This window comes from Acomys minous (genome assembly GCF_964271855.1).
Source record: "Acomys minous genome assembly, chromosome: 3".
Classification (NCBI taxonomy): domain Eukaryota; kingdom Metazoa; phylum Chordata; class Mammalia; order Rodentia; family Muridae; genus Acomys; species Acomys minous.
In genome coordinates, this window is record NC_140485.1 from 113,718,675 (window position 1) to 113,741,848 (window position 23,174).

The following is a 23,174-nucleotide window of genomic DNA, read 5'->3' on the forward strand; positions in this document are numbered from 1 at the left end:
CCTCAGCCCCTTCAAGGCTAAACAAGGCACCATTCTGCTTAGCTGATAAGTTACCCCTAAGCTTAAGGGTAAAAAAAAAAAAAAAAAAAAATCAATGATGACCGCTCTCTCCTCCCTCCTTCCTGCCTCAAACCAGCTTCCACCTTCTCCTGCAGCCTCAGTACCTATCCCCCACGAAACCCAAATCCCAAAACAGGATATGGGAACCAGTATGGCCGCCAGCAGGGAGGCCTTTTGGAGACCATCTATAGATGTGGCCCAACACAGAACACACTGCATGGGTACTGCCTAACCCTACTCCTCTGCCTACCTTGGTTTGCTTCCGCAATAGCTGAAAACAATACAATCCTTGTTTTGTTTGTTCAGCCGACTTAAGTCTAGACCACATGCGTAACAAGCTACAAAACTGCGGACAACAGGAAGGAATGCCTGCAGCCTCATGCAAAAAAAAGCCTCCCAGCAAGAAACTTTGCTTACAGCTGAAGGAATTTCTGGGGTCTGAGTCTGAACAATGCCATGGCGGTTTAGACACCAAGGTCCCAGTGGGTTTTAGTCACCCTCACACCCAAGACACTAAGACTCCACTCCAATCTACAGGCCCACGCAGCCTGAAGCCAGTGACAACTGCTCAGTTCTGGAGAGCCGGACTGACGTGTGGATGCCAAGCCAGGGCTGCTGCCGTTTGGCTGTCCCTGCTAACAGATGAGTATTTTGCTGTCCCGCAGAAGCATGAGTGAAAATGACTGGTAATTCTCAAAGACAACAGAAAGCAAAGTGGTAATGCATGCAGAACCAAAGCAGCCGTTCCCTTGGAACTTTGGAAATGAGTCCATTCAATGGCCTCAAGACAATGAGCAACACGTGGGGAACAAAGTTCTTCTTCCGCCAAGCTCTAACTCAGAACATTACAGCCTTCCCTTTGATTTTTTTTTCCCATGCCCCCATGTTTGGGGATTTGAAAAACCAATGAAAGAAGGCATTCTTTCCGTGTAGGGCACCCGGGAACAATGAAGTTTTCACTATCACTGGTTAGCATCAAGATGAAATTGAACTTACTGATATTTTGGTTTTTTTTTTTTTCAATCTTCCAGGCCGTGTTTGCAATTTATATCTAAGAGTGGAGATTAAAAGGTTTCAGCTAGGGAAAAGGTCATTAAGGAGAGAAAGGAAGAGGCAGGAGGAAAACCAACCTTGGAAAACAGAACAAAGTACACAGAGAAGCAGGAGAGGACTCCCGTCTCAACGGTGTAGAAAGCATTTGCCCCGTCCTCTGCCTATAAAGTGATTTAACATTAACCCAGTTCCCTCTACCAGCAGAGTACGGCCTGCTGACAAGAACTCCCTTTTGAAATCCCAAGCGTGTAAGGAGGGGTGTGTTGGGCTGCGGGAGTAATCTACATACACTGAAGAATGCGAGCAACACTGGCACAGGCCAGCCGTCTTGGGCATTTTGCCTAAGAGGTCTGCTTTCAGCGCGGGGGCGGAGGGTGCCACTCTCTAAACAGCTCGTGGAGTGACCAGCCTCCCCGGGTTTTTGGCAGACTTTCCCTGCGAACAGTTCCAGCGGAGTTTTGAGCCCATTCAAGAATTCCATCTCACAGAGAGCGTTTCCGATACAGTCATTTGATCAGGCAGCATTTGCACAGGCACCTGCTAAGCAACTGGTCTGAGAGCCGCATCTCAGCCGCCCCCCCCCCCGCCCCCTCCCCATCCTCCACTGGTAACCAGTAGGGCTCCTCCTGCACACGGGGGTGAATGAGATGCAAAGACAAGGCAACCCCCTAAGCTGCAGCGTGAGGTCAGGCTTCAAGTGCAGAGGCGATTCTCTTCCCTCGTGACAACTTCCCTGTCACTTTGTTCCTGGGGTAGGTAGGGGTTTTTGTTGGTCTCCTTACCTGGAGGTGGCTTCTTCATCGCCTCCCTTTGCATAGCTCTCCCCAACCACCTGGTCCTTCCCGCTCGGGTGGTAAGCAGTTAGCACAACTCCCGGGGAACTCGAGAGCCAGCTCATGGTGAGAGAAGGGGCATAATTTCTGGGATCCTGAACAGAGAGGAATGAAGTTCCTGTCTCGCCTTGGCAACTTGCTTATTAGCAAGGGCCAGCCCCTCCCCGGTCCTGGCCAGCGATTCACAGGGAGAGGGGCGTGGCCTCTCTAGCTGGGCTTCCTGGCCCTGCAGCTACCGGCTGCGGGTGACTCACAGCTTTGTTTTAAACCCAGCAATCCCGGAGGGCAGCAGCAGTTAAGGGGGCTCGGGTGTGTGGGGTGGTCCCTGTTCCCAGCTCACCAATGTCAGTACAAGCCTAGTGAGATAGGAAACCGTGGCTTGGGGCAGGGCCTTTTCCCCTTCGCCATCCCCGCTTCCATCTGATAATTTCTGCCACTTCGTGTAACTGGAGTAAGGCATTCCTTAACCCCTTCGGGGCAGGGCGGCAACGTTCACCACAGCAAAACCAAGGCGCCCAATCAAACACACAAATGCCACCTGGCCCACCAGAAAGGCCTTGCTTTCGAGTTTAAAAGTACTGTGTTATTGTGTAGCCTGCCACGCCAAACATACCTCGTTTTATCAGAACATTCTTGAGGATAAATAAATGACGACCTAATAACCTGTCCCTTAAGAGGTATTGCTCAAGATAACAGAAGTTCCAACACTCACTGTGGGAGGGGGGTGGTAATACCCAGGAGCACTTTAGTTTGCACACTTACACACGCGTGCAAACACTCACACACACACACACACACACACACACACCATCCATAAATGTTGGAAGAAAAAGTATAGCCAAGGGACAGGTGAAATATCTCGACCAGACCGGGCGTGGTGGCGCATGCCTTTAATCCCAGCACTCGGGAAGCAGAGGCAGGCGGATCGCTGTGAGTTCGAGGCCAGCCTGGTCTACAAAGTGAGTCCAGGATGGCCAAGGCTACACAGAGAAACCCTGTCTCGAAAAACCAAAATAAAAAAAAATAAAAAAATAAATATCTTGACCAAAGTAAGTTAGCAAGTGCCAGGCTACCAGATGTCCACCTGCATTCTGTCTTGTCTGGCCAATGAAGACCAAAGCCACATTTTTTTTTCTTTTAAATCATTTCCTGGGTTTTGTTTTTTAAGACAGGGTTTCTCTATGTAGCCTTAGCTGTCCTGCAGTAACTTTGTAGATCAGGCTGGCCTCGAATTCACAGATATTTGCCTGCCTCTGCCTCCTGAGTGCTAGGATTAAAGGCATGCACCACCACATCATGCCCAGCTATTTTCTTTGTTTTCTATTATACAAATTTAAAAACAAAAAAATCTGCTCTTTGATATATGTAGCAATCGGAGTTGAAACACTTTTGCTTAATAAATATTTCATCATAAGATCTAATATATATACAATATAAGATATATATAAGGAAATCTCACTCTGTAGCCCTGACTGGCCTGAAACTTGCTATGTAAACCAGGCTGGCCTCAAATTCATCAGCTCTCCGGCCTCCACCCTCCAAACGCTATTCATGCCACCACACCTTGATTTTTGTTCTTGTTCTTGTTCTTTGGCGAGGTTATTTGTACGTACGTTTACATATCTGTCCAAGTGTTTGCCACGTGTGTTGGAGAAGAGTGTTCGATTCCTCAGAGATGCAGTTATAAGGAAGTTGTAAGCTGCCCAACATGGATGCTGGGAACAAAACTGGGGTCATCTGGAAAAAAATACTAGATACTTTTAACTACGGAGCTATCTTTCCAGCCCTGCTTTTAGCCTTGAACTTGCTGCCCAGTTGAGAACAACATTAAATTGGGGATTCTCTTGCTGGGCATATGCCAGTAGGCCTACCAGTTGCTACTATGACTGCCAGTGTATGTGGGTGTGGGTGGGGAGATGAGCCCCCAACTTTATACATGCAAGGCAAGGAAGCTAGCAAAGGATGTGACTCCCCAACCCACAAACTGACATTTCTGAGTATCTTTGGAAATCACTCTTATTTAACCTAGCTAAATGTCCTCCAGTGCTTTTATTTTGTCATTCCATATACATATGATTTGTATCTTTTCACTATTTAATACTGAGAGATAAATTATGCATATTTAAAATATCCATTGTCAGCTGGGTCGGATGCCACACACCTTTAATCCCAGCACTCAGAGGCAGAGGCAGTTGGATCTCTGAGTTCAAGGCCAGCCTGGTCTACAGCGAGAGTTTCAGGGTAGCCAGCCAGGGCTACACTGAGAAACCATGTCTCAAAACAAAACAAAAATATATTCACTGTCTTACTGTGATGAAACATCAGGACCAAAAGCAATGAGGGGAGGAAAGGGTTTATTTGAACTACATTTCCTGAATCACAGGCTATTGATGGAAGCTGAGTTGGGAATGCACACAGGGCAGATCCTCAGACAGGAGCTGATGCAGAGGTCATGGAGGAGTGCTGCTTACTGCCTTGTTGTTCATGGCTTATTCAGCCTGATTACTTATAGAACCCAAGGGCCCAGCCTAGGCATGACACCACTCATAATGGGCTGGGCCCTCCCCTAGCAATCACTAGATAAGAAAATGCCCCATAGGCTTGCCTGCTTACGTACAACTGTAGCTTGCATCAAACTGACATAAAACTAGCCAGCTCTTCCACATTAAAAAAAAAAAAAATCTTTTTTTCCCAAGACAGGGTTTCTCTGTGTACCCTTGGCTGTCCTGGACTCGCTTTGCAGACCAGGCTGGCCTCGAACTCACAGCGATCCACCTGCCTCTACCTCCTGAGTGTTGGGATTAGAGGCGTGCGCCACCACCGCCCGACTTGTTATGTTTGTTTTCAAGACAGGCTTTCTCTGTGTAGCCCTGGCTGTACTGGTTTCAAACTCAGAGATCCCACTACCTCTGCCCTCCCTACCTGCGCCCATCTCCCCCACCCCCCCACCCCAAGTGCCGGGATGAAAAATGTGTGCCACCACCACCAGCTCTTTAGCCCATTCTTGTCACCCCCTCTAAACTCTTTTGCATGTTGTTACTGAACCTGCCCTCTACCGAGGCGAGGCGCGCGACTTCGATGTGTGTTACTTACAAACCTTCACTGGCTCCCTAGTGCCCAAGGAGATGGCTCCCTCCCTGCTCCAAGGTCATTCTCACTTCCTGTCCTGAGAGAGTCTCTCACCTCACCTACAAGTACATCCTTCTCCCCCTCAGGTCATGCTGTCTTCCTTTCTCTTCCCTCTGCATCTGACCTCATCTTTCCCACATCCCAGGTCTTCAAGTAATCGCTAAACAGAGGAAGAATGAAGTGAAGCTGAAGGTTCCTTCAGTTTCGATCTTGAATTCGAACTGGTCAGACAAGCGGCTTGCATGCACCAAAGTGGTCACCAGTTCAGGTTAAGTGGGGGCGGGGAGGGGGACGGGGAATTGCAGGAAGAGACAACCAGCCAGAGGGAAAGCAGGTTAAAGCGTATCCTTTTGTCTTTTACATGACCTTGTATGGGAAAATGGTGAAGGGTCCTTTCATCCCACCATCTTGTGCAAAGGTAACCGATCTTCAATGCTCTGGGTTTCAGAAACCCTTGGATTTCTTACATGTTCTCTGCTCCGCCCCCTTTCCTTCCCTGCTCTCCCCTGGGCCTCCTTTATAACTTCACTTCTCTTCTATCCTCCTTCCTTCCTCTACTGAATTCTTTCATCTCTGGGCATCATGCTGGGGACACTACCAACTCTCTCACGGCTCAATTGATAATGACAGATTTTGTCCACCAGAAACCAAAACAATAATTAAGCCATAGCTCTACCTAATTATGGTATCTTCGCTTATTTAATGAATTAGTCATAATGGGCAGGTTACAATTCAGCTATTTCACAAGTTCAAATGACATTTGGGTTCAGGCAGAAAATTAACTGTGATACAAATTGAATTCCACAACATTATATGTAAATGTTGAAGCCTATTCATTACACGGAAATTCTGCAGGCTCCTGTTTGTTTCTTCCCTGTAAGTTGTGTTGTTACGAGGCTGAAGATTTGCCTGCCACAGGCAGACAGACAGCTAGGACGACTGGTGTACACAGTGGGTTAAAAATAGTTTCAGAGTTTTACCATGTCATCTTGGAAGGGAACAGAGCCACAGACGTGAACCAGTAAAAGGGTGTTCTTATATCATAACCTGAATTCTACCAGCACTCATAGCACATTTTTGGTTCTCTATGAAAATTCTTGCATAGATCCTCTTTATTAAAAAAAAAATTAAAAAATACAACAAACACCCACTTTTGATGTCCCCTCACCCATTCAGACATTTCATGTCCTTGAAAATGTTAACATTTCAAGCTTTTGCACTCACGCCAAACGCTTCCAGTTATGAGTCATCTTAGAAAGTAATTAAAAACATCAAGGCAGCTTAAACATGCACTTCATTCATCCTCCTCACATGTGGTGGATGCCACAGACGGGGGAGGGGGAAGAGGGAGCTGTAATTTATGCACTCAAATACATTGTTAAAAATAGGTTGGCGGTAGTACTGCAGTGTTTGACAATTTGACAACTGTGTTCAAAAATCATTTGAAAAACTCTTAAGTTCAGTGCTATGAGTATGGAAGAGTTTACCATCTGTTCACCCTTTGACACAGGCTCCTACTTAGTAATAAAACATCGCACGGGGAAGAAACCAAGATTGCAGTAGAATCAACACACTTATTAATGTATTCCGGTCAGGCGTGGTGGCACATACCTTTAATCCCAGCACTCAGGAGGCAGAAGCAGGCGGGATCACTGTGAGTTCGAGGCCAACCTGGTTTACAAAGCGAGTCCAGGACAGCCAAGGCTACAGAGAAACCCTGTCTCAAAAAAAACCAAACAATAAAAAAAAAAAAATTAAACCAAATTTATAGTTATACATTACAACAAGAACTTGAGTAGATTTAGCAGTTATGAACTTATCTTTTACCTAAGTGTTAACACTGAGGCGTGGAGTACGGCTGACTAACATGAAGGAAGTGCTCCCAGCTGCCATTTCACTGGACTTTATCATGAGTAATTCTTGAAAGCTTCCATTCTGGTCAGTTCTGTGCAGGGAAGCGGCAGCTAAAAACACTCTTGTCTACAGGAACTGCAATCGACTTCCTGGGAGATGACACATTTTACTAATTCTATCTGGGTCAAAGAGGGATGAACCTTTGCCTTTTTCTGGACAGCTTCAAACATTTCAAGCTCATTATCGAAGTTATTTTAACTGTCCCTCTAGGGGAAAATATGGATGAGTCATACTCAGAGTAATATGCAACTGTTAGGGCTGGAGACTAATTTAGGGCTTCTTGCAAACATTTAAGGGGCAGCGGGGGTCGGGGGAAACTTACAGTTAAGGAATTTAGTGCTAATAAATACTGTTTTCTAATATTTGTGCACTTCCTCTTTCTTAGACCTGTCAATACGGTTTCTCGTTTACTCATACAAGAACCCTAAAAGATATATTAGAATTACGCCTACTCTAAACTCGAGGGAGGTGACACCTCCTAGCTTGTAGGTGGCAGAAGCAGAGCAGATGAGCCAGGGTGTGTGTGCAGTTGCTGAGTGTGAGCACTTTGATGTTGTTACCGCCCCAGCTGTGGCCGTACTGACACTGCTTCCCTTATGAAAAGAGCCCTGAGCTGGGCGTGGTGGCGCACGCCTTTAATCCCAGCACTCAGGAGGCAGATGCAGGCGGATTATGGTGAGTTCAAGGCCAGCCTGGTCTACAAACTGAGTCCAAAACAGCCAACACTACACAGAGAAACCCTGTCTCGAAAAACCAAAAAAAAAAAAAAAAAAAAAAAAAGAGCCTGCAGATAACTAGAGAGAAGAGCAGGAGAGCAACAGAAGTTCCAGAAAACAGAATAAATGCAGCACTTGGAGATTTATATTCCAGCCAGCACACACATGTATTTTCTGGTATTTTAAAAGGCAGCACACACATGTATTTTCTGTGTGTGCTTTGAAGCAGTTTTTTGTTTGTTTGTTTTAGTTTTTTGTTTTTTGCTTGTTTTTTCAAGACAGGGTTTCTCTGTGTTAGGCTTGGGTGTCCTGGACTCACTTTGTAGACTAGGCTGAACTCACAGCGATCCACCCGCCTCTGCCTCCCGAGGCACTGGGATTAAAGGCGTGTGTCACCATGCCTGGCTCCTGAAGCAGTTGGGTTTTTTTGTTTTGTTTTTTTATCCTTTCTAAAAAGTGTTCTGCCCATAGAAATGAAACAAAAGTGCACTGGTCATTATAAACATCCTTTCATTCTTTCTGGAAAAAAAAAAATGCCCAGCAATGGCAGATTAAGTTTGTAACCACAGAGGCAGGAAAGGGCCTTGGAAGAGCAGAATTGTGAATGTCCAAGGTCACAGGGCTCCTCCGCGAATCCACTTGTCATGTTGAAACTAGACACCGACCAACAAAGTGAGGTGCGTTGTGTGACTAACTTTTCCTTCAGTTTTCTTTCTCCTCGTCACTCAGGATCACGGGGGCCATGTTATTAATACAACTAAAGACTACGGTATGGATGAAGAACATTCTAGGGCTACAAATACTAGAAAAGTTGGCATTTGCTTATGCATGAAGACATAGTTTGGGAAATCTAAAGTTGTATAGGCAGATATGTTCAAATATAAGTCTTAGCAAGAAATAGATGGCAAAGGCTCCAGGCTGCTTCTACCCCACCCCCACCCTCACCCCCAAAAGATCTCTCACAGCAGGAACAAACAGATCAAGAGCTCTGAGAGAAACTTCTGGAAGTCTTCTGATAACAGAGCAAAGCTGCAAGATGGGGTGGGGATTGGGGGCAGGGGAGACACCTGACTTGTTGACAGAAAACCCCCTCTTGCAAGCTGCCCACTGAACTACACACTAAGAGCAACCCCCCTGCCCCCCTCTGCCTTTTCTCTCTCTCTCAAAAAGCCAAAATAAACTAAAGAGAAAAAGAAAAAGAAAGAATGGGTTGATTTGTGCCTTGGAAGAATATATAAACAAAAACTGTAAGAAAACAAAACAAAAAACAGATGTTATCCCCAATCCCACTGTTTTCCTGACTAGCATACGTAACACAACTGCACAAATTGGTGACATTAAACAGAATTTGTTAGCCAGGCGTGGTGTCACACACCTTTAATCCCAGCACTCAGGAGGCAGAGGCAGGTGGATGGATGTGAGTTCGAGGCCAGCCTGGTCTACAAAGTGAGCTGAGGACAGCAAAGGCTACACAGAGAAACCCTGCCTCAAAAAAAAAAAAAAAAAAAAAAAAAAAAAAAAGAATTTGTTTTGTGAGACTTACAAGAAGCGTAGAATAACAAAGGTCTGCAGAAATAAAGATATAATCTACTAGAATTAAAAACATCCTATATATCCTATATACCTTGCTGAAGGGATGGTTCAGTGGTTAAGAGCACAAGAAAAGCCAAGTTCAGCTCCCAGCACACACTTGGGGCAGGTCACAACTGCCTATAAGTCTGGCTTTGGTGCCTCTGGCTCCTTTAGGCACCTACACTCATGCGCACGTACCCACATAGAGATGCACAAACACACTAATTAAAACATCATTTTGAAAAAAGGATTCAAAACGTGTAGCATTGTTTTTATAAACTCAGCAGCCTTGCCAATCAGGGTTGCTAAATGAATTATTTGTGAAGGCCACGATTCATAGGCTGTAATTGTGCCCTGGTATTGGTGACAACCACCTCTCCCTGTGTCTGCCAACACACACCAGAGAACCCTTCTGCAGCTGTGTTCTGCTCAAGACAGACTCATTCTTGGCTTCCTGATATGACTTCCCTCCCCCCCCACCCCCAGCCCACCCCCCACCTGCCTTCACATAGGCCTATCTGAGTACAGCAGAGGTGGTCATGTGACTCCTAACTTCCTGTGCTCTCACAGAACTCTGAGAATTAGGGTGTGCAGAGCTTATTGCTACCAAAATGAAAGTAAAAATTATTTGTGAATTAAAACCAAGCTTTATAGTGTGTGTGTGTGTGTGTGTGTGTGTGTGTGTGTGTTGTCAATTACAAAGCCCTTGAAAACAACTGTTAATTGCTTTTTAAATATAGTACATACTTTTAAGATCATGAGAAAATTTGATATTGCGGCAAGACTTTCATTTCCCAAGAATCTATTGAAATTGTCTCATCCATTAATAGCAACCTAGAATCACAGAAAAAAATATCTATTTCTGCAAATTTTGGTATAATTTGCTTTCTTTGTTGAATTTATGTCTTTGTATAATTGGCTGAATATTGTTTCTCTGTGGAAGAATTTTCAGGAAAACTAGTGAACTACTTTACAGAATTTGGAATAGGAGATGGGCATGGTAGCACACACCTTTAATCCCAGCACTCGGGAGGCAGAGGCAGCCAGATTGCTGTGAGTTCAAGGCCAGCCTGGTCTACAAAGTGAGTCTAGGCAGCCAAGGCTACACAGAGAAACCTTGTCTCCAAAAACCAAAAAAAAAAAAAAAAAAAAAAAGGAATACAGTTAATTCAAGAGTGTCCAGCCTTTCACATGGCAACAGACATTGTCATCTCCAAATTTCATACTCAAGTACAATCCACTTACAGAATAACCCTTTCCACACACACTCATACAAACATACACACACTCATGAACACTCATACACACTCACACACCACACAGTCATACTACATATACACATTATATACACACACACATAGAGCACACACACATACCACACACACACACTCATCACACACTCATCACACGCACACACACACACACACAAATCTCATAGCGTTTTAAGTCACCTTACCTTACAGTTTGTGTTGTGCTGAATTCTTGGCTATCGTGGGGTAGGTGGCCTGAGGCCTGGTTGGACACACATGCTTTTGAAGTAGAACTGCTAAATTTCCACATATCTTCACGGGTGTGTACTACAAAGATTTTCCCCCCCAAATGTCCAGCTGTCAGTTTAAGGGACGCACAGCTCCTTGAGTGTCCTTGTACCCAATAGCTTGTTCTCCTGAAGTATTCTGAAAATAGCTAGAAAAGCATTTTCCATCATTCTGTTTAGTAATTTGCGGACCTTTTGTCCTTACCAAGGCTCTGAGAACTCGGCTATAATCAAGAGGACCTAAGCCTTAGGAAAATTTAGAGACTCAAAATTATAGGGCTAAGGCTTTCCAAAAGTTATCTAAGTCCAGTCTAAGCCACTGTTTTTATACAAGCAACTACTGGGGTGGCCAGGGGTGAGGAGAAGGGAAGCAGATCAAATGGTTACAGAGCCAAGGCTGAGAGACCAGGAAGCCTCTGCCTCCTAGTAGCAATGTACTTTCAAGAAGTACATTCAGGTTCAGGAGCTAACACAGCATAGTCTAAAGAATTTATGGTGGCCTTAATGAACCAATCTTCAAACAATCATTTGTTAATCTGGGGGGGGGGGCACATATGGATGTGTATGTGACCAGTCAGAGGACAGCTCCCGCAAGATGGCTTCCAGGCATCTAACGCAGGTCACTGGCCTTCGTGGCAAGTGTCCTTACTTGCTAAGCCATTTTGCTAGCCCAACTAAGCACTTTTAAATAACTTTGTTTTTTAAACACCTATGTCACAGCCTAACTCCTAAGGGAAAAATAAAACCTCCACAGAACCCTAAGGTTGTCTATAATTCAAATAGCAAGAAAAAGGGTGAATTCTACTACAAAGTAAATCTATTTTCCAACAGCCTGTTTTCCCAGTATAATGTCATAGATACACACACACACACACACACACATACTTGAGAAAGGAAGATATATATGTGTGTGTGTGTATACACACTTGCACTGTAATATTAAATACATCACATTAAGAATTACTAAGCAGCAGTAAACATGACAAAACTCCATGTGGTCACCACCTTCCAAGCATGTGGCAATGCCTTTCATGCATAGATAAAAGAGTCTAGAACACAGTGGACATTCATAAAACCCAGCTCCCATCACAGCTGGAGTGAGAGCAGGAAAGGAGTGAGCCCTGGTGTGATGAGTGTAGGCGTTCCCTGGGAGTCTTCACACACACACACACACACACACACACACACACACACACACACACACACGCTGCAGTGCACCCCCAACTCTGCTTGAGCAGACGCAGTTTTCAAAAATCTTTCCAGAAGGCGAGTACAACAACCTTCTGAGCCTTTGAATTCAAGCTTCACGCTGTGATGTTCCGAGAAATGTGTCTCTCTCTAAGTTATCAAGGGCCCGAATCGACACAGTAGAATCACACGTTCGGTCAGAGAAAGATGAGTCATATTCTAGAATTCTCCCTTCTGTAAGTCTGCCTAGCTCAAAAGCAATATTTGTCTTAACCTTGCAAAGATTATCAAAACAAAGCTGTGGTTAGTGAAATGAATACATCACCCAGAAAAGAAAAAGACACACACACACACACACACACACACACACACACAGAGAGAGAGAGAGAGAGAGAGAGAGAGAGAGAGAGAAGCAGCCCAAAACAGGGAAGTTTCATTTTGTTGAGGGAGACTGCCTTTGCCTTATTCTACACAGCCTACTGAGGATGTCCATGTATTACAGGAATATCAAAAGAAAAGTCAGTGGAGTCACCATCAAACATTTTCTTTAAAAGGCTTTTTCAAAGATGTCAGGCCAGAGCAAAAATTCTACTACCTCAAATGTGAATGAGAGGCACAGAATGAAGCTGAGAGTCCCTCACCATCTGAGAGCAAGCCCTGCCCATCAATAGCGGCCTCTGTGGAGCATATTGAGGAAATGAGCAATACTTCATCTTAAAAAAAAAAAACAAGAAGAGACTTGATACCCTATGAGCATATACAGGGAGAGGAGGTCCCACTCAGTTACAGTCATAGGGGAGGGGAGTAAGGGGAAAGTGGGAGGGAGGGAGGAATGGGAGGATACAAGGGATGGGATAACAATTGAGATGTAATATGAATAAATTAATAAAATGTATTTTAAAAATCATTTGTGTCAGCCCATGTCTCCATTAAAGCCACATGCCAGCTCATCTTTCATAGACACAGGCGGGCTCTAACAAATGCTTTGGAGAAGCTTGATGAGTCAGGTACCACCCAGCATCTGACATTTATTTTCAGTGAAATTGGGCAAAGGTTTAACTACTTATAATATTGAGCATTGGCTCATGCATACAAAAAAAAAATGTCATACATTAAAAAAAAAAAAGTAGGTTTTAATACCGAGAGCAGGAACACATTTTTAAAAAGGTAAATAACTTGAGGATGTACTCAGGCTATCAAGGAAGAGGGCACAATTACAACTGAATATGAATCACCTGCTCCAAGCTTTTTGTATTAACCACTTATTGCTTCACGCCTAGGCAGATGCTACAGCGATGGCTAGAGAGAATTCATAGTGGAAGAGCGAGGCTTCCTCCAAGAGGGTGGCAACCATGGAAGGCAAGACACAGATCCTGTCTGTCTATGTTCAAGGTCAACGTGTTGTGGGTTACAGAGAGTTTAGTTCTGGTGTTGTAAAGTAACTATGCTCCACAATAATTTGTGACACAAATTTGCAAAGAACTAGAAGAGAATTCAAAGTTTTTCAACATGAAGAAATAATAAGCTAAGGGGTGGACATACTAATTACAGTGATTTGAGCATTGTATACATGTATAAATGATCATATTATACCCCATAACGATGCATGATTACCATATGTCAATTTCGAAACTGTCCTGGGGGCAGTGTGCTATGGAGCAGGGAAGGCGGGACTGTAGAGGCCAATATCAGAATAAATACATTTCCCCAGCACTTGGGGAGGCAGAGGCAGGTGGATCTCTGGGAGTTCAAGGCCAGCCTGGTCTACAAAGTGAGTCCAGGACAGCCAAGTCTACCCAGAGAAACCGTGACTCGAAAATAAATAAATAATAAACAAACAAGCAAATAAATAAATACATTTGTAGCAGACCACTAGGGAATTTCAGTGCCTTAAAACTATTTACGTTTTGGAAGACGTGGGAAACAATTCAGAGTGAACGGCAGTGTAGAAACATAACCAGACCTATGCAAAGACAACGGAGATCAAATACACAAGGACACTGCAGTTAGCATGGGGCAGCAGGACGCTGTTCCAGCAGGGACAGACTTGTCTGGACCTCATCTCCTCCCAGCCCAGGCTGCCATGGCAGGGATGGTAAAAAGAAACTTAGAAACTTCATGGGAAAGGAAACTTCAAGACCTCAAAGAACATACACAATTACTCCAGTTTAAAGACTAGATGGATGCAGACATCTAACACACAGTGGGAGGAACTGGCCTGATGTAACCCCACAGGGAAGGCCTCAGAAAACATGTGGGTATAAAGCACCTGTGACAGGTGAAGGAAATGCATTGAAACGTTCATGATTAAAGTTTCAGATCTCTAGATGTCAGAGAGAGAGAGAGAGAGAGAGAGAGAGAGAGGGGGGGGGGGAACACGTCCACGTTCCTGGGTTTGTTGTAATGTTGCATTTGCTCACTCTTCAAGAATGTTCAACTTCTATTAGAGATGCTCCCTTGGTGCATTAAACTTCAAACTCTTTTGTCTTGAGGTTAGAGAGATGTGAACTTACTGAGCATCGGTGAAATTCCAGGCCCCTTGAAGCCCTTCAAACTACCTCTGTCCTGTGTGCTTACATCCATGCTGTCAGTCTTTAGGGGAGCCACTGCATCACACAACGAGCCTTGATGGTCAGGGAAGAGAACAGACCCGCTCAGAAACCTAACTTGAACTTTTACTAGCAGGCACGGGGGGAATCTTCTTCGTTTTGGTTTGATATTTTATTACTGAAATAAATCCATTTCCTGTTACTTGATACTTGGCAGCATACTTGAAAAACACTAAAGCAAAAATAAAATCTCATATTTGAAAATGAGAGACAGTCTGGCACATGGCTGCAGCCTCAGCGTTTGAGAGTTCCAGTCAACCTTGGGCTATGCAGTGAGTACTGAGGTCACCCAAAGCTAAAATTACATAGTAAAATCCTGCCTTTAAAAAAAAATAAATAAATCAGGCTAGATTCAAAGTCAGAAGTCTGAAAAAATATCCATCCCCCACCTCCAAGACTCCACCTTGGTTCCAACCCTCAGTTCTAACAGCTGAGATGCAGGGTTTCACAAGCTTGAGTTTGTAATCCTGTCCTTACTTTCCTATTCACCCTCAAGGTTTTGTCTCACCAAAGCCGAAGAAAGGTATGACGTGATTTATAGATGACACTGTTTTTGAGAGTTTGGTTTATACTGACCTGCAAGCATTCTCTGTGAACAATAAACTAGGAAAACATCTGTTCCCCCAAACTGCAGGCCAGCTGAGCCAGTGTCCCCTCCTTCCTCTTCCGTTTCCTCTCACTTGAATAAAGGCCGGTCCTTGTTTACAGGATGAAGGGCAAGAGGGCAAGCTCTGCCCCAGATGGATGCCTTGCGCGTTCCGGCTGTGAGTTACCCTGTGAAGTATTACACTGGGCGCTCAGGTGGACTAAAAGGCAGGAGTCCCTGAGCATGCCTCTGAGGCAGCCTGGGAGAAGCCCCTGTGAGCGAGGAGGGCGGGTCTGAAACCAATGGCTCCTGCGTGGCCTCTGTGCTGATCCTGTCCTTTTCTCCACAGCTGCTCCCTTGCTCATTTGAACTTCAAAAGTCCCGCACCTCACCCATGTGGAGTTTTTGATCTTAGCCATCTGACAGGTGTAAGATGAATTTCAGAGTCGTTTTGATTTGCATTTCCCTGATGACTAAGGATGTTGAGCTTTTTTCTTGGGGTTTGTTTTTGTTTGTTTGTTTTTTTGTTTGTTTGTTTTTGGAGACAGGGTTTCTCTGTGTAGCCTTGGCTGTCCTAGACTCACTCTGTAGCCCAGGCTGGCCTTGAACTCACAGCGATCTGCCTGTCTCTGCCTCCTGAGTGCTAGGGGATTAGTGGTGGGCGTCACCATTGCCCGGCCCCATTGATCTTTTAAAATTCAGTGTACTGCTCTGACCCTCAAAACAAGAGGCATGTTACCTATAAATAATAGTTAAGTATTCTGATTATAAAGACAGATGACAGAGAAGATAAGAGGAGCATACACAATGGAGGTCACCTGAGGAGTAGAACAAGCTGTCAACCCTCCTGTGATGAAAGCAAACAACAAGTTAGTTACAGGTAGCTCTCTCCCTTTGTTTTGTAGACACAAATAATAACTGGTTTCAGCGCAAGGCATCTGCTTCAAAATGGTGGCCCCTACCTGCATGTGTGAACGTATGTGTGTTCATGTGTGTGTGTGTGTGTGTACATGCTCACATGCTCACACGCCTACTTAGAGAGGCCAAAGGACAGCCTTGGGTATTATTGTCAGGAGCCATCCTCTCTCTCTTCCTCTCTCTCTTTCTCTCTTTCTCTTTCTCTCTCTCTTTCTTTTTAAAATTAGGACAGGTTCACTTACTGGCCTGGAATTTACCAAGGAGGCCATGTTATAGATTAGCTGACAGGCCAGCGAGCCCTTTGCCTCAGCAGTGTTGCAACTGCCCAGCACATACTGGCATGCCTGCTTTCCTTTTCTTTTGTTTGGGTTCCCCCCCTCCCCCCCGGGGAGTGGTTGTTTGTTTGCTTGCTTTTTCAAGACAGCCTCTGTGTAGCTCTGGCTGTCCTGGACTTGCTTTGTTGACCAGCCTGGCCTAGAACTCACAAAGATCCACTTGCCTCTGCCTCTGCCTCTGCCTCCAGAATGCTGGGATTTAAGGCCCACGTCCGGTGCCTGCTTTCCTTTATACAGGTTCTGGTCATTGAATCCCGGCTGTCGTACTTTCAAGGCGAGCACTTTGCCCACTGGTCTCTTCCCAGCCCAGCAACCACAACTCAAGGTTTACTTAGGTATACATACTTCAACTTAAACCCCTGTTGTCTCACAGAGTGACCTAGAAATTATTGCAACAGGGTACAATTTGATCACCCTTTTGTGAAACCTCAGAGTACAAGAGCAGCCAGAGCAACCACAGCTTTCCAACCACTCTCAGGGCTTTTGGAGAACTAGGAAACCAAGATGTCTGCCTGCTCATTACATCTGGCAAGGGAGATACCATGGATCCAAACAAGGGGTACATATATTCTCTCTGGAAGATAAGTGAGGGGGACCCTGCGGGTGGTCCACGGCAGGCAGGAACGTGAACCACAAAGAGGGGAGAACGAGAACTTGGTTCAGATTGACTTTGTCAACCTGGATCAAGACTTTGGGGAGTCTGGTGCCAGGAGGTTTATTGTCAACAAATTTAAACGCAGTATAATGCACAGAACTTTTTCTGGTATAATACAATCCCTGGTGCCTAAGGAAGTATAATTACATCAAAACCAGGCTCAGAGTATTACACGTCATTTCTTCCAGGAAGATGGGTTCTAGAGATAGGCTACCTGTACTGGCTTAAATGTCTGGCCTGGTCCCTGTCATACAAACAGCATAGAGGTCATTTGGGTTATTAGCCACCTCTGGTCCTGGTTAAGTGAGCTTGAGGAAGCTTCTGGCTATCCAGATAATGAAAGGGCCATTTAGACTATTAGGTATTTCTGGTCCTGGTTGTGCGAGGTTGGGGAGCGCCTGGCTGTAAGGGTCATTTAGATTACTCGGCTACTTCTTGTCCTGGTTGAAGGAGCTTGATAAGGCTGGACCCAACAGATAATGCAAATCACCAGACTATTAACCCCTTCCAGTCCACACCTTTGTGAATGGTAGAACAGGCTGTACGTCTTTCCCATTGGTGAGACAACTCTACGTTCTTAATAATCTCTAGTCTCCCTTGAGATTTGTGGGCTCAGGAACTTTTGTAATGTGCTCTCAACAAGGAAATAATTAAGCATGAGTATTTAGATTTCACACACTTTAAAGGTATAACTTTAAAGGTAATAAAGGTGTTGGCAGCAGCAAGGGTTGAGGTAAATAAGTTCTCCCTATGTAGCCCAGGTTGCCCTAGAACTTGTTACGTAGACTATGGTGGCCGCAAACTTGGAACAATCTACCTGCCTCTGTCTCCCTGAGTGCTGGGCTTATAGGTGTCCCACTGTACCCAGCAGTATTACCTTTTTACAATGAACTCCAAGGCCTTAATTAAGGACTCTTCCCAAAGAGAGCCACCATTACACTGAAAAAATGCTGGGTTCAATAATACAACCACCTTAAGCCAAAGTCAGCATCATAACAAAGTGTATACCACTTCCTGCCTGCTCCCTTGTCCCGTGTCACCATTGCTTGAGACTGTTCTTCTAGGTGCTTTAAATAAATGTGGCTAAAACCATCAAAGCCTAGTAGTTCCTTTTAGAAATATTTTTACTTTTTTGTTAATTTATTCAGATTACATCTCAATTGTTATCTCTTCACTTGTATCCTCCCGTTCCTCCCTCCCTTTTTCCCCTATTTCCCTCCCCTAGGTCTGTGACAGAATGGGACCTCTTCCCTCACCATATGGTCACAGCCTATCAGGACTCATCTTGGTAGCCTGCTTATCCTTCCTCTGAGTGCCACCAGGCCTCCCCACCAAGGGGAAGTGGTCAAATATGGGGCACCTGAGTTCATGTCAGAGTTACTTCCCACTCTCCACACAACTGTGGAGAATGTCCTGTCCATTGGTGAAGTATCTTCTGGATATATTCCAAGGGGGGGAATAGCTGGGTCTTGAGGTAGCCCTATTCCCAGTTTTCTGAGAAAGCGTCAGATTGATTTCCAAAGTGGTTGTACAAGTTTGCACTCCCACCAGCAATGAAGAAGTGTTCCACTTTCTCAACATCCTCGCTAGCATGTTCTGAGCCTAGTAGTTATTAAAAGTAAAATCTAGATAGTAACTCCGGACTCTCTCAGGTTTTGCTTCTATTATATTCTCTTTTAGTATATCTAGCCCTCTATCTGACCAATATTGGAGTGCCATATTGGAGTTGTACCTTCATGTGCGTTGGTATACAGATATCACATCCCTTGGAACTGGAGTTATAGACTGTTATGAGTCACCGTGTGGGTGCTAGGCATTGAACTCAGGACCTTTGGAAGAACAGACAGTGCTCTTAACCACTGAGCCATCTCTCCAGCCCTGGAGTCATACCTTATTCTCAAGCCTTCCTCCCCTGCCACATATACAGACCCTATAGAACTCTACATCCCCTGAGGGCAGAAAGTTTTCACTGACATCCCATCTTCAAAATTACACCGGGGATACAGACACTTGTTGATATTGCTGCCGAGCCAAATGCCACCCATTTGGCCAAGGACACTGGACGTCAGGGGCCCTGCTCCCCTAGAAGGCCGACAGACAAGTTGGTACAACTCTGAGACCATGATGATGAAATGGAATGTAGTCGGCTATCTGATAGGAGAATTCTTTCCCTGGTAAGGTAAATGCTGGAAGGCTGTAGTTAAGGATAAGCTATTACTGAACCGGTCATGGTTAATAAAATCCTTTATCACCTGAGAAGGAAATCCAGTGCCCATTTACACATTCTGAAATAAGAAGGAATCCATTGTTCTCCTTTTTTAAAGGTGTGTTTATTTTATGAGTATGAACACTAGGCCTGCATGAAACTGTATGTGCCACATGATTGCCTGGTTTCCACAGAGGTCAGATGAGGGCATCAGATCCCCTGAAACTAAAGTTATGGATGGTTATAAACTACCTTGTGGGTGCTGGGAACTGAACCCAGGTGCTTTGCAAGAGCAGAAAGTACACTTAACTGCTCAGCCATCTCTCCAGGCTTTTCCTCTGTTCTTTTGCCCGCTGCCGCGCCAACCCCGCCCCTCCTTAAAGAATTCACAATCACTACCAGTTGGAACTGACTAATTTGTCCATAGTCACAACCTGCCTTGTCTCACTGAGTTTTGGAATACACGTTTTTTAAAAATGCACAAGAAAACAACACAAAGTCCGTAATCCTCCACAGCACAGCATTAAATTACCACTTCCAACTAATCAACAACTATAATTACATCTAATTATAAATTACAAGTACCTAATTTTAGAAGACCTTTGCTTTATAAATCCTAGACTTTAGAGACGTTATTAACTTTGCTACTTGAAATTATTCCAAGCCTGGATGGAAGCCTCCTTTGTGTATTCTTGCCTATGTATATAGCCTGGAAACAGACTTGCAATCAGGATCTTCCGTCTCTCGGGTCAGAGGCTTCAATCACTTGACATGAACTTGGCATCTCCGAGAGGGCACCTGCATGCTACACATCCCCCGCCCCCCAGCCCCCAGATCTCACTTTTGCTTATGCTTAAACTATCTATGTGAATTTCAGGTTTTGTTTTACTCAATCTCCTGATACACTCAGCACGAGGCTGCGGTAAATCCAAGCCATGAGTTTAATAAAAATCCCAAGCCAGAGAGACTCGACACTGGAAAGGCAGATTCAAGAAGACACAAAAGTGGACTGTAACATGCACGACTGCTTAGAGGAGCTGAGTCTCTCGTTTTTTATCTCCCAAAACCCGTCAGTTCTGTTCTACTCAGTTTGCAGCATTTAACTAGAGTTGAAGTGACTGAAAGTCACCATCTCTGCCATAAGGAATAGAATAAAATAATATTCTGGCCACCTGAGACCTGATGGCCCAACGGCATCACACTGAGATTTTTTTTTTTCATGTATAAAAGGAAGGTTGTTGGGCTGGGGGAAATGTCTCATTGGACAAAGGACGAGGACCTCAATTTGAGCGCCACCATCTGCAGTCTTAGTGCTGCCATGTCTGTCAGGATGGCCAGGTGAATCTGGAGCATCTCTGGAGCTAATAGGGCAGCAGCCTGGCACACACAGTGGCACACAACACAAGATGGGACCAGTCTCTAGCAAGATGTAAGGTAAGGACTAACATCTAATATTCTATGACCTTGACACATGTACCTGCACTTACAATGGACCATGTATGCAACCACATGAGTGTACACACATGCACACACATACACAGGGACAGGGTGGGGGTGGCACATGCATGCAGGCAAGCAGCAGGCAGGCAGAGAGATTTGAAACACGGGCCACCTCTAATACGATGAGTTGCTGACAGACACGGATGGTGTGATAGCCTATAGACCTCTCATTGTTAGCTGCATACAGAGGATGGCAACAGCCATCAGCTAATTAAAAAGACATTAGGCAGCACCCCCACCCCTGCCCCCCCCCCCTCTGTAGATACCATATAGCCAAGGGTAGTAAGCAGCAAGTTAAATGGAGAAATGCTTGCCTCTCTGGCTACTCCTTTAGAGGACTTGGCTAGGGAGCTGGAGAGATGGCTCAGTGGTTAAGAGCACTGTTCTGCTCTTCCAGAGGTCCTGAGTTCAATTCCCAGCAACCTCATGGTGGCTCACAGCACATCTATACTGTGCTCTGGTGCCCTCTTCTGGCCTATGGGTGTACATGCAGGCAGAACACTAGACATAAGAAATAACCAAATCTTAAAAATAAATAAAATAGAGGATTTGTGAGTATCAGGGGCTTTTTCTCCTGTATAACAGCAGAAGAAACAATCACTCTGGTGGTCACAGGGCACTGGCCACGTGAGCAGGTACAAAGGCTAGTGGGGTACAGGCTTCTAATGGAGAGAAAAGTGGCCAAGGGTGACTTGCCTTGAAAAAGAAAGCTAGTAGAGGGTTAGTTGCTCTGTTCTGGACTGACTTTGTCTCAAGGGGTGTTTGCAATGTAGCATATGATGACTCGGGACACTTCTGAATGCAGCCACTGTCGGTGGTGCCACACTGTCGATCCTGGCCACAGAACAGGGTAGTTAGGCCTCAGTGGCAATCCAGCCTCAAACCACACCAAACTCCAACCAGAAATGAGGAACCCTGGGGTACTAGGGGAGAAAAAAAATACTGGCTTTGGGCGCTGTGCTTTCCACAGTTTGTAGTAGAAGCAGTAGTAAGCTCTGTAGCTTTGTGCAAATTAATTTTTGTTTGGGCTTTTAGGTTTTCGAGACAGAGTTTCTCTGTGTAGCCTTGGTTGTCCTAGACTTGCTTTGTAGACCAGGTTGACCTTCAAATCACAGCGATCCCACTCCCCCCTCCCCCCCTCCCCAGGGCCTATGCAAATTAATTTTTATAGGTCTTCACTTCCTCAGCCAACAAGGGAAGGGTTAGTCAGCCCACAGGGGACCCCACTTTCCACCAGTGGTATGCCTATAAGCATAGCATAAATCATCTAAAATGTGCAGCTCAGCCATGTGTTCACCACGAGCCATGCTTAAGTGTGTTTTATGGTCTACCTTTGTTACTTTGGTGTGTGGGCACTTCAACTGGCCTGGCCTGTCATCACCTGTACCAGGTGCGAGGGAGATAAGAGCCCGACTGCCACCCACCCACCTCTCTCTCTCTCTCTCTCTTCTCTCTCTCTCTCTCTCTCTCTCTCTGTGTGTATGTGTGTATATGTGTGTGTGTATGTGTGTGTATGTGTGTGTGTGTATGTGTGTGTGTATGTGTGTGTGTGTGTATGTGTGTGTATGTGTGTGTGTGTGTATGTGTGTGTGTGCGTATGTGTGTGTATGTGTATGTGTGTGTGTATATGTGTGTGTGTGTGTGCGTGTGTGTGTCCTGGGCATCCTCCCCTTTTCTCCTCTCTTCCCCCTTTCCCACAATATATCTTTCATACCAGATCCGTTGTGTGGCATCTTTATATATTATAACAACCTAACTACTCAGAATAGTAGTGACATTTTCATCATTTTAGAAATGAAAAAACTAAAACAAAACCCACAAACCCACAAAAAGCAGATAATCAAACACAGCCTCAGACCAGGACTGAAAACACAATGAAATCGAATTTGTAGAAGCAGTCCGTCACATCATCTCCTGACTTCACTCTTTAGATTTTTAAACTGCCAGATCAAAGGGACAGAGTCATTTAACTTAAAGCACAGTGCTGCACAGAGCGCGATGATTCCTCCAACCATCCCCGGAGAAGGCGCATGACAGTAATAGGCAGAGACTGAAATCAAAAGCAGGCACAAGAAACCCAGCCTTCAGTATCCACGGTCTGGTGCTGAGAACACGTGCACTGCGTGGCTCGCCTTCAGTTCCAAATGCTGCCCACCCGGCCTGTCGTTTCCGTTATGCAAAAGGCAGCGCTTTCACCTGCGTTGCAATAAAGTGAGCTTTTAGCTTTAATTTGGTTGCCACCTGCTGGCTGAAAGACTTTTGTCTTTCCCTCTGCAGCAAAAACTGCTCAGTAACTGTGAAGGAGGACACAGGTAAACAAAAGAAATTCTTACCCTTAGCAGAGTGTGTGGGTGTAAACCGGA

The 23,174-nt window shown here is 45.0% G+C and overlaps 1 protein-coding gene across 3 annotated transcripts in view; it reads right to left on the minus strand.

Moving 5' to 3' along the window:
* ARHGAP18 (Rho GTPase activating protein 18) overlaps positions 1–23,174 on the minus strand; it is a 219,720-nt gene that overhangs the window by 148,376 nt on the left and 48,170 nt on the right. The window contains exon 1 of one of the 3 annotated variants that reach the window (XM_084776806.1): positions 1,896–2,116. The exons of the other annotated variants lie outside the window; for them this stretch is intronic. Within the exon in view, the coding sequence (XP_084632932.1) occupies positions 1,896–2,011 (116 nt within the window). The 5' untranslated portion in view covers positions 2,012–2,116. Of the gene's footprint in view, positions 1–1,895; positions 2,117–23,174 lie in introns of those variants that run through there. 3 annotated transcript variants of the gene reach the window in all.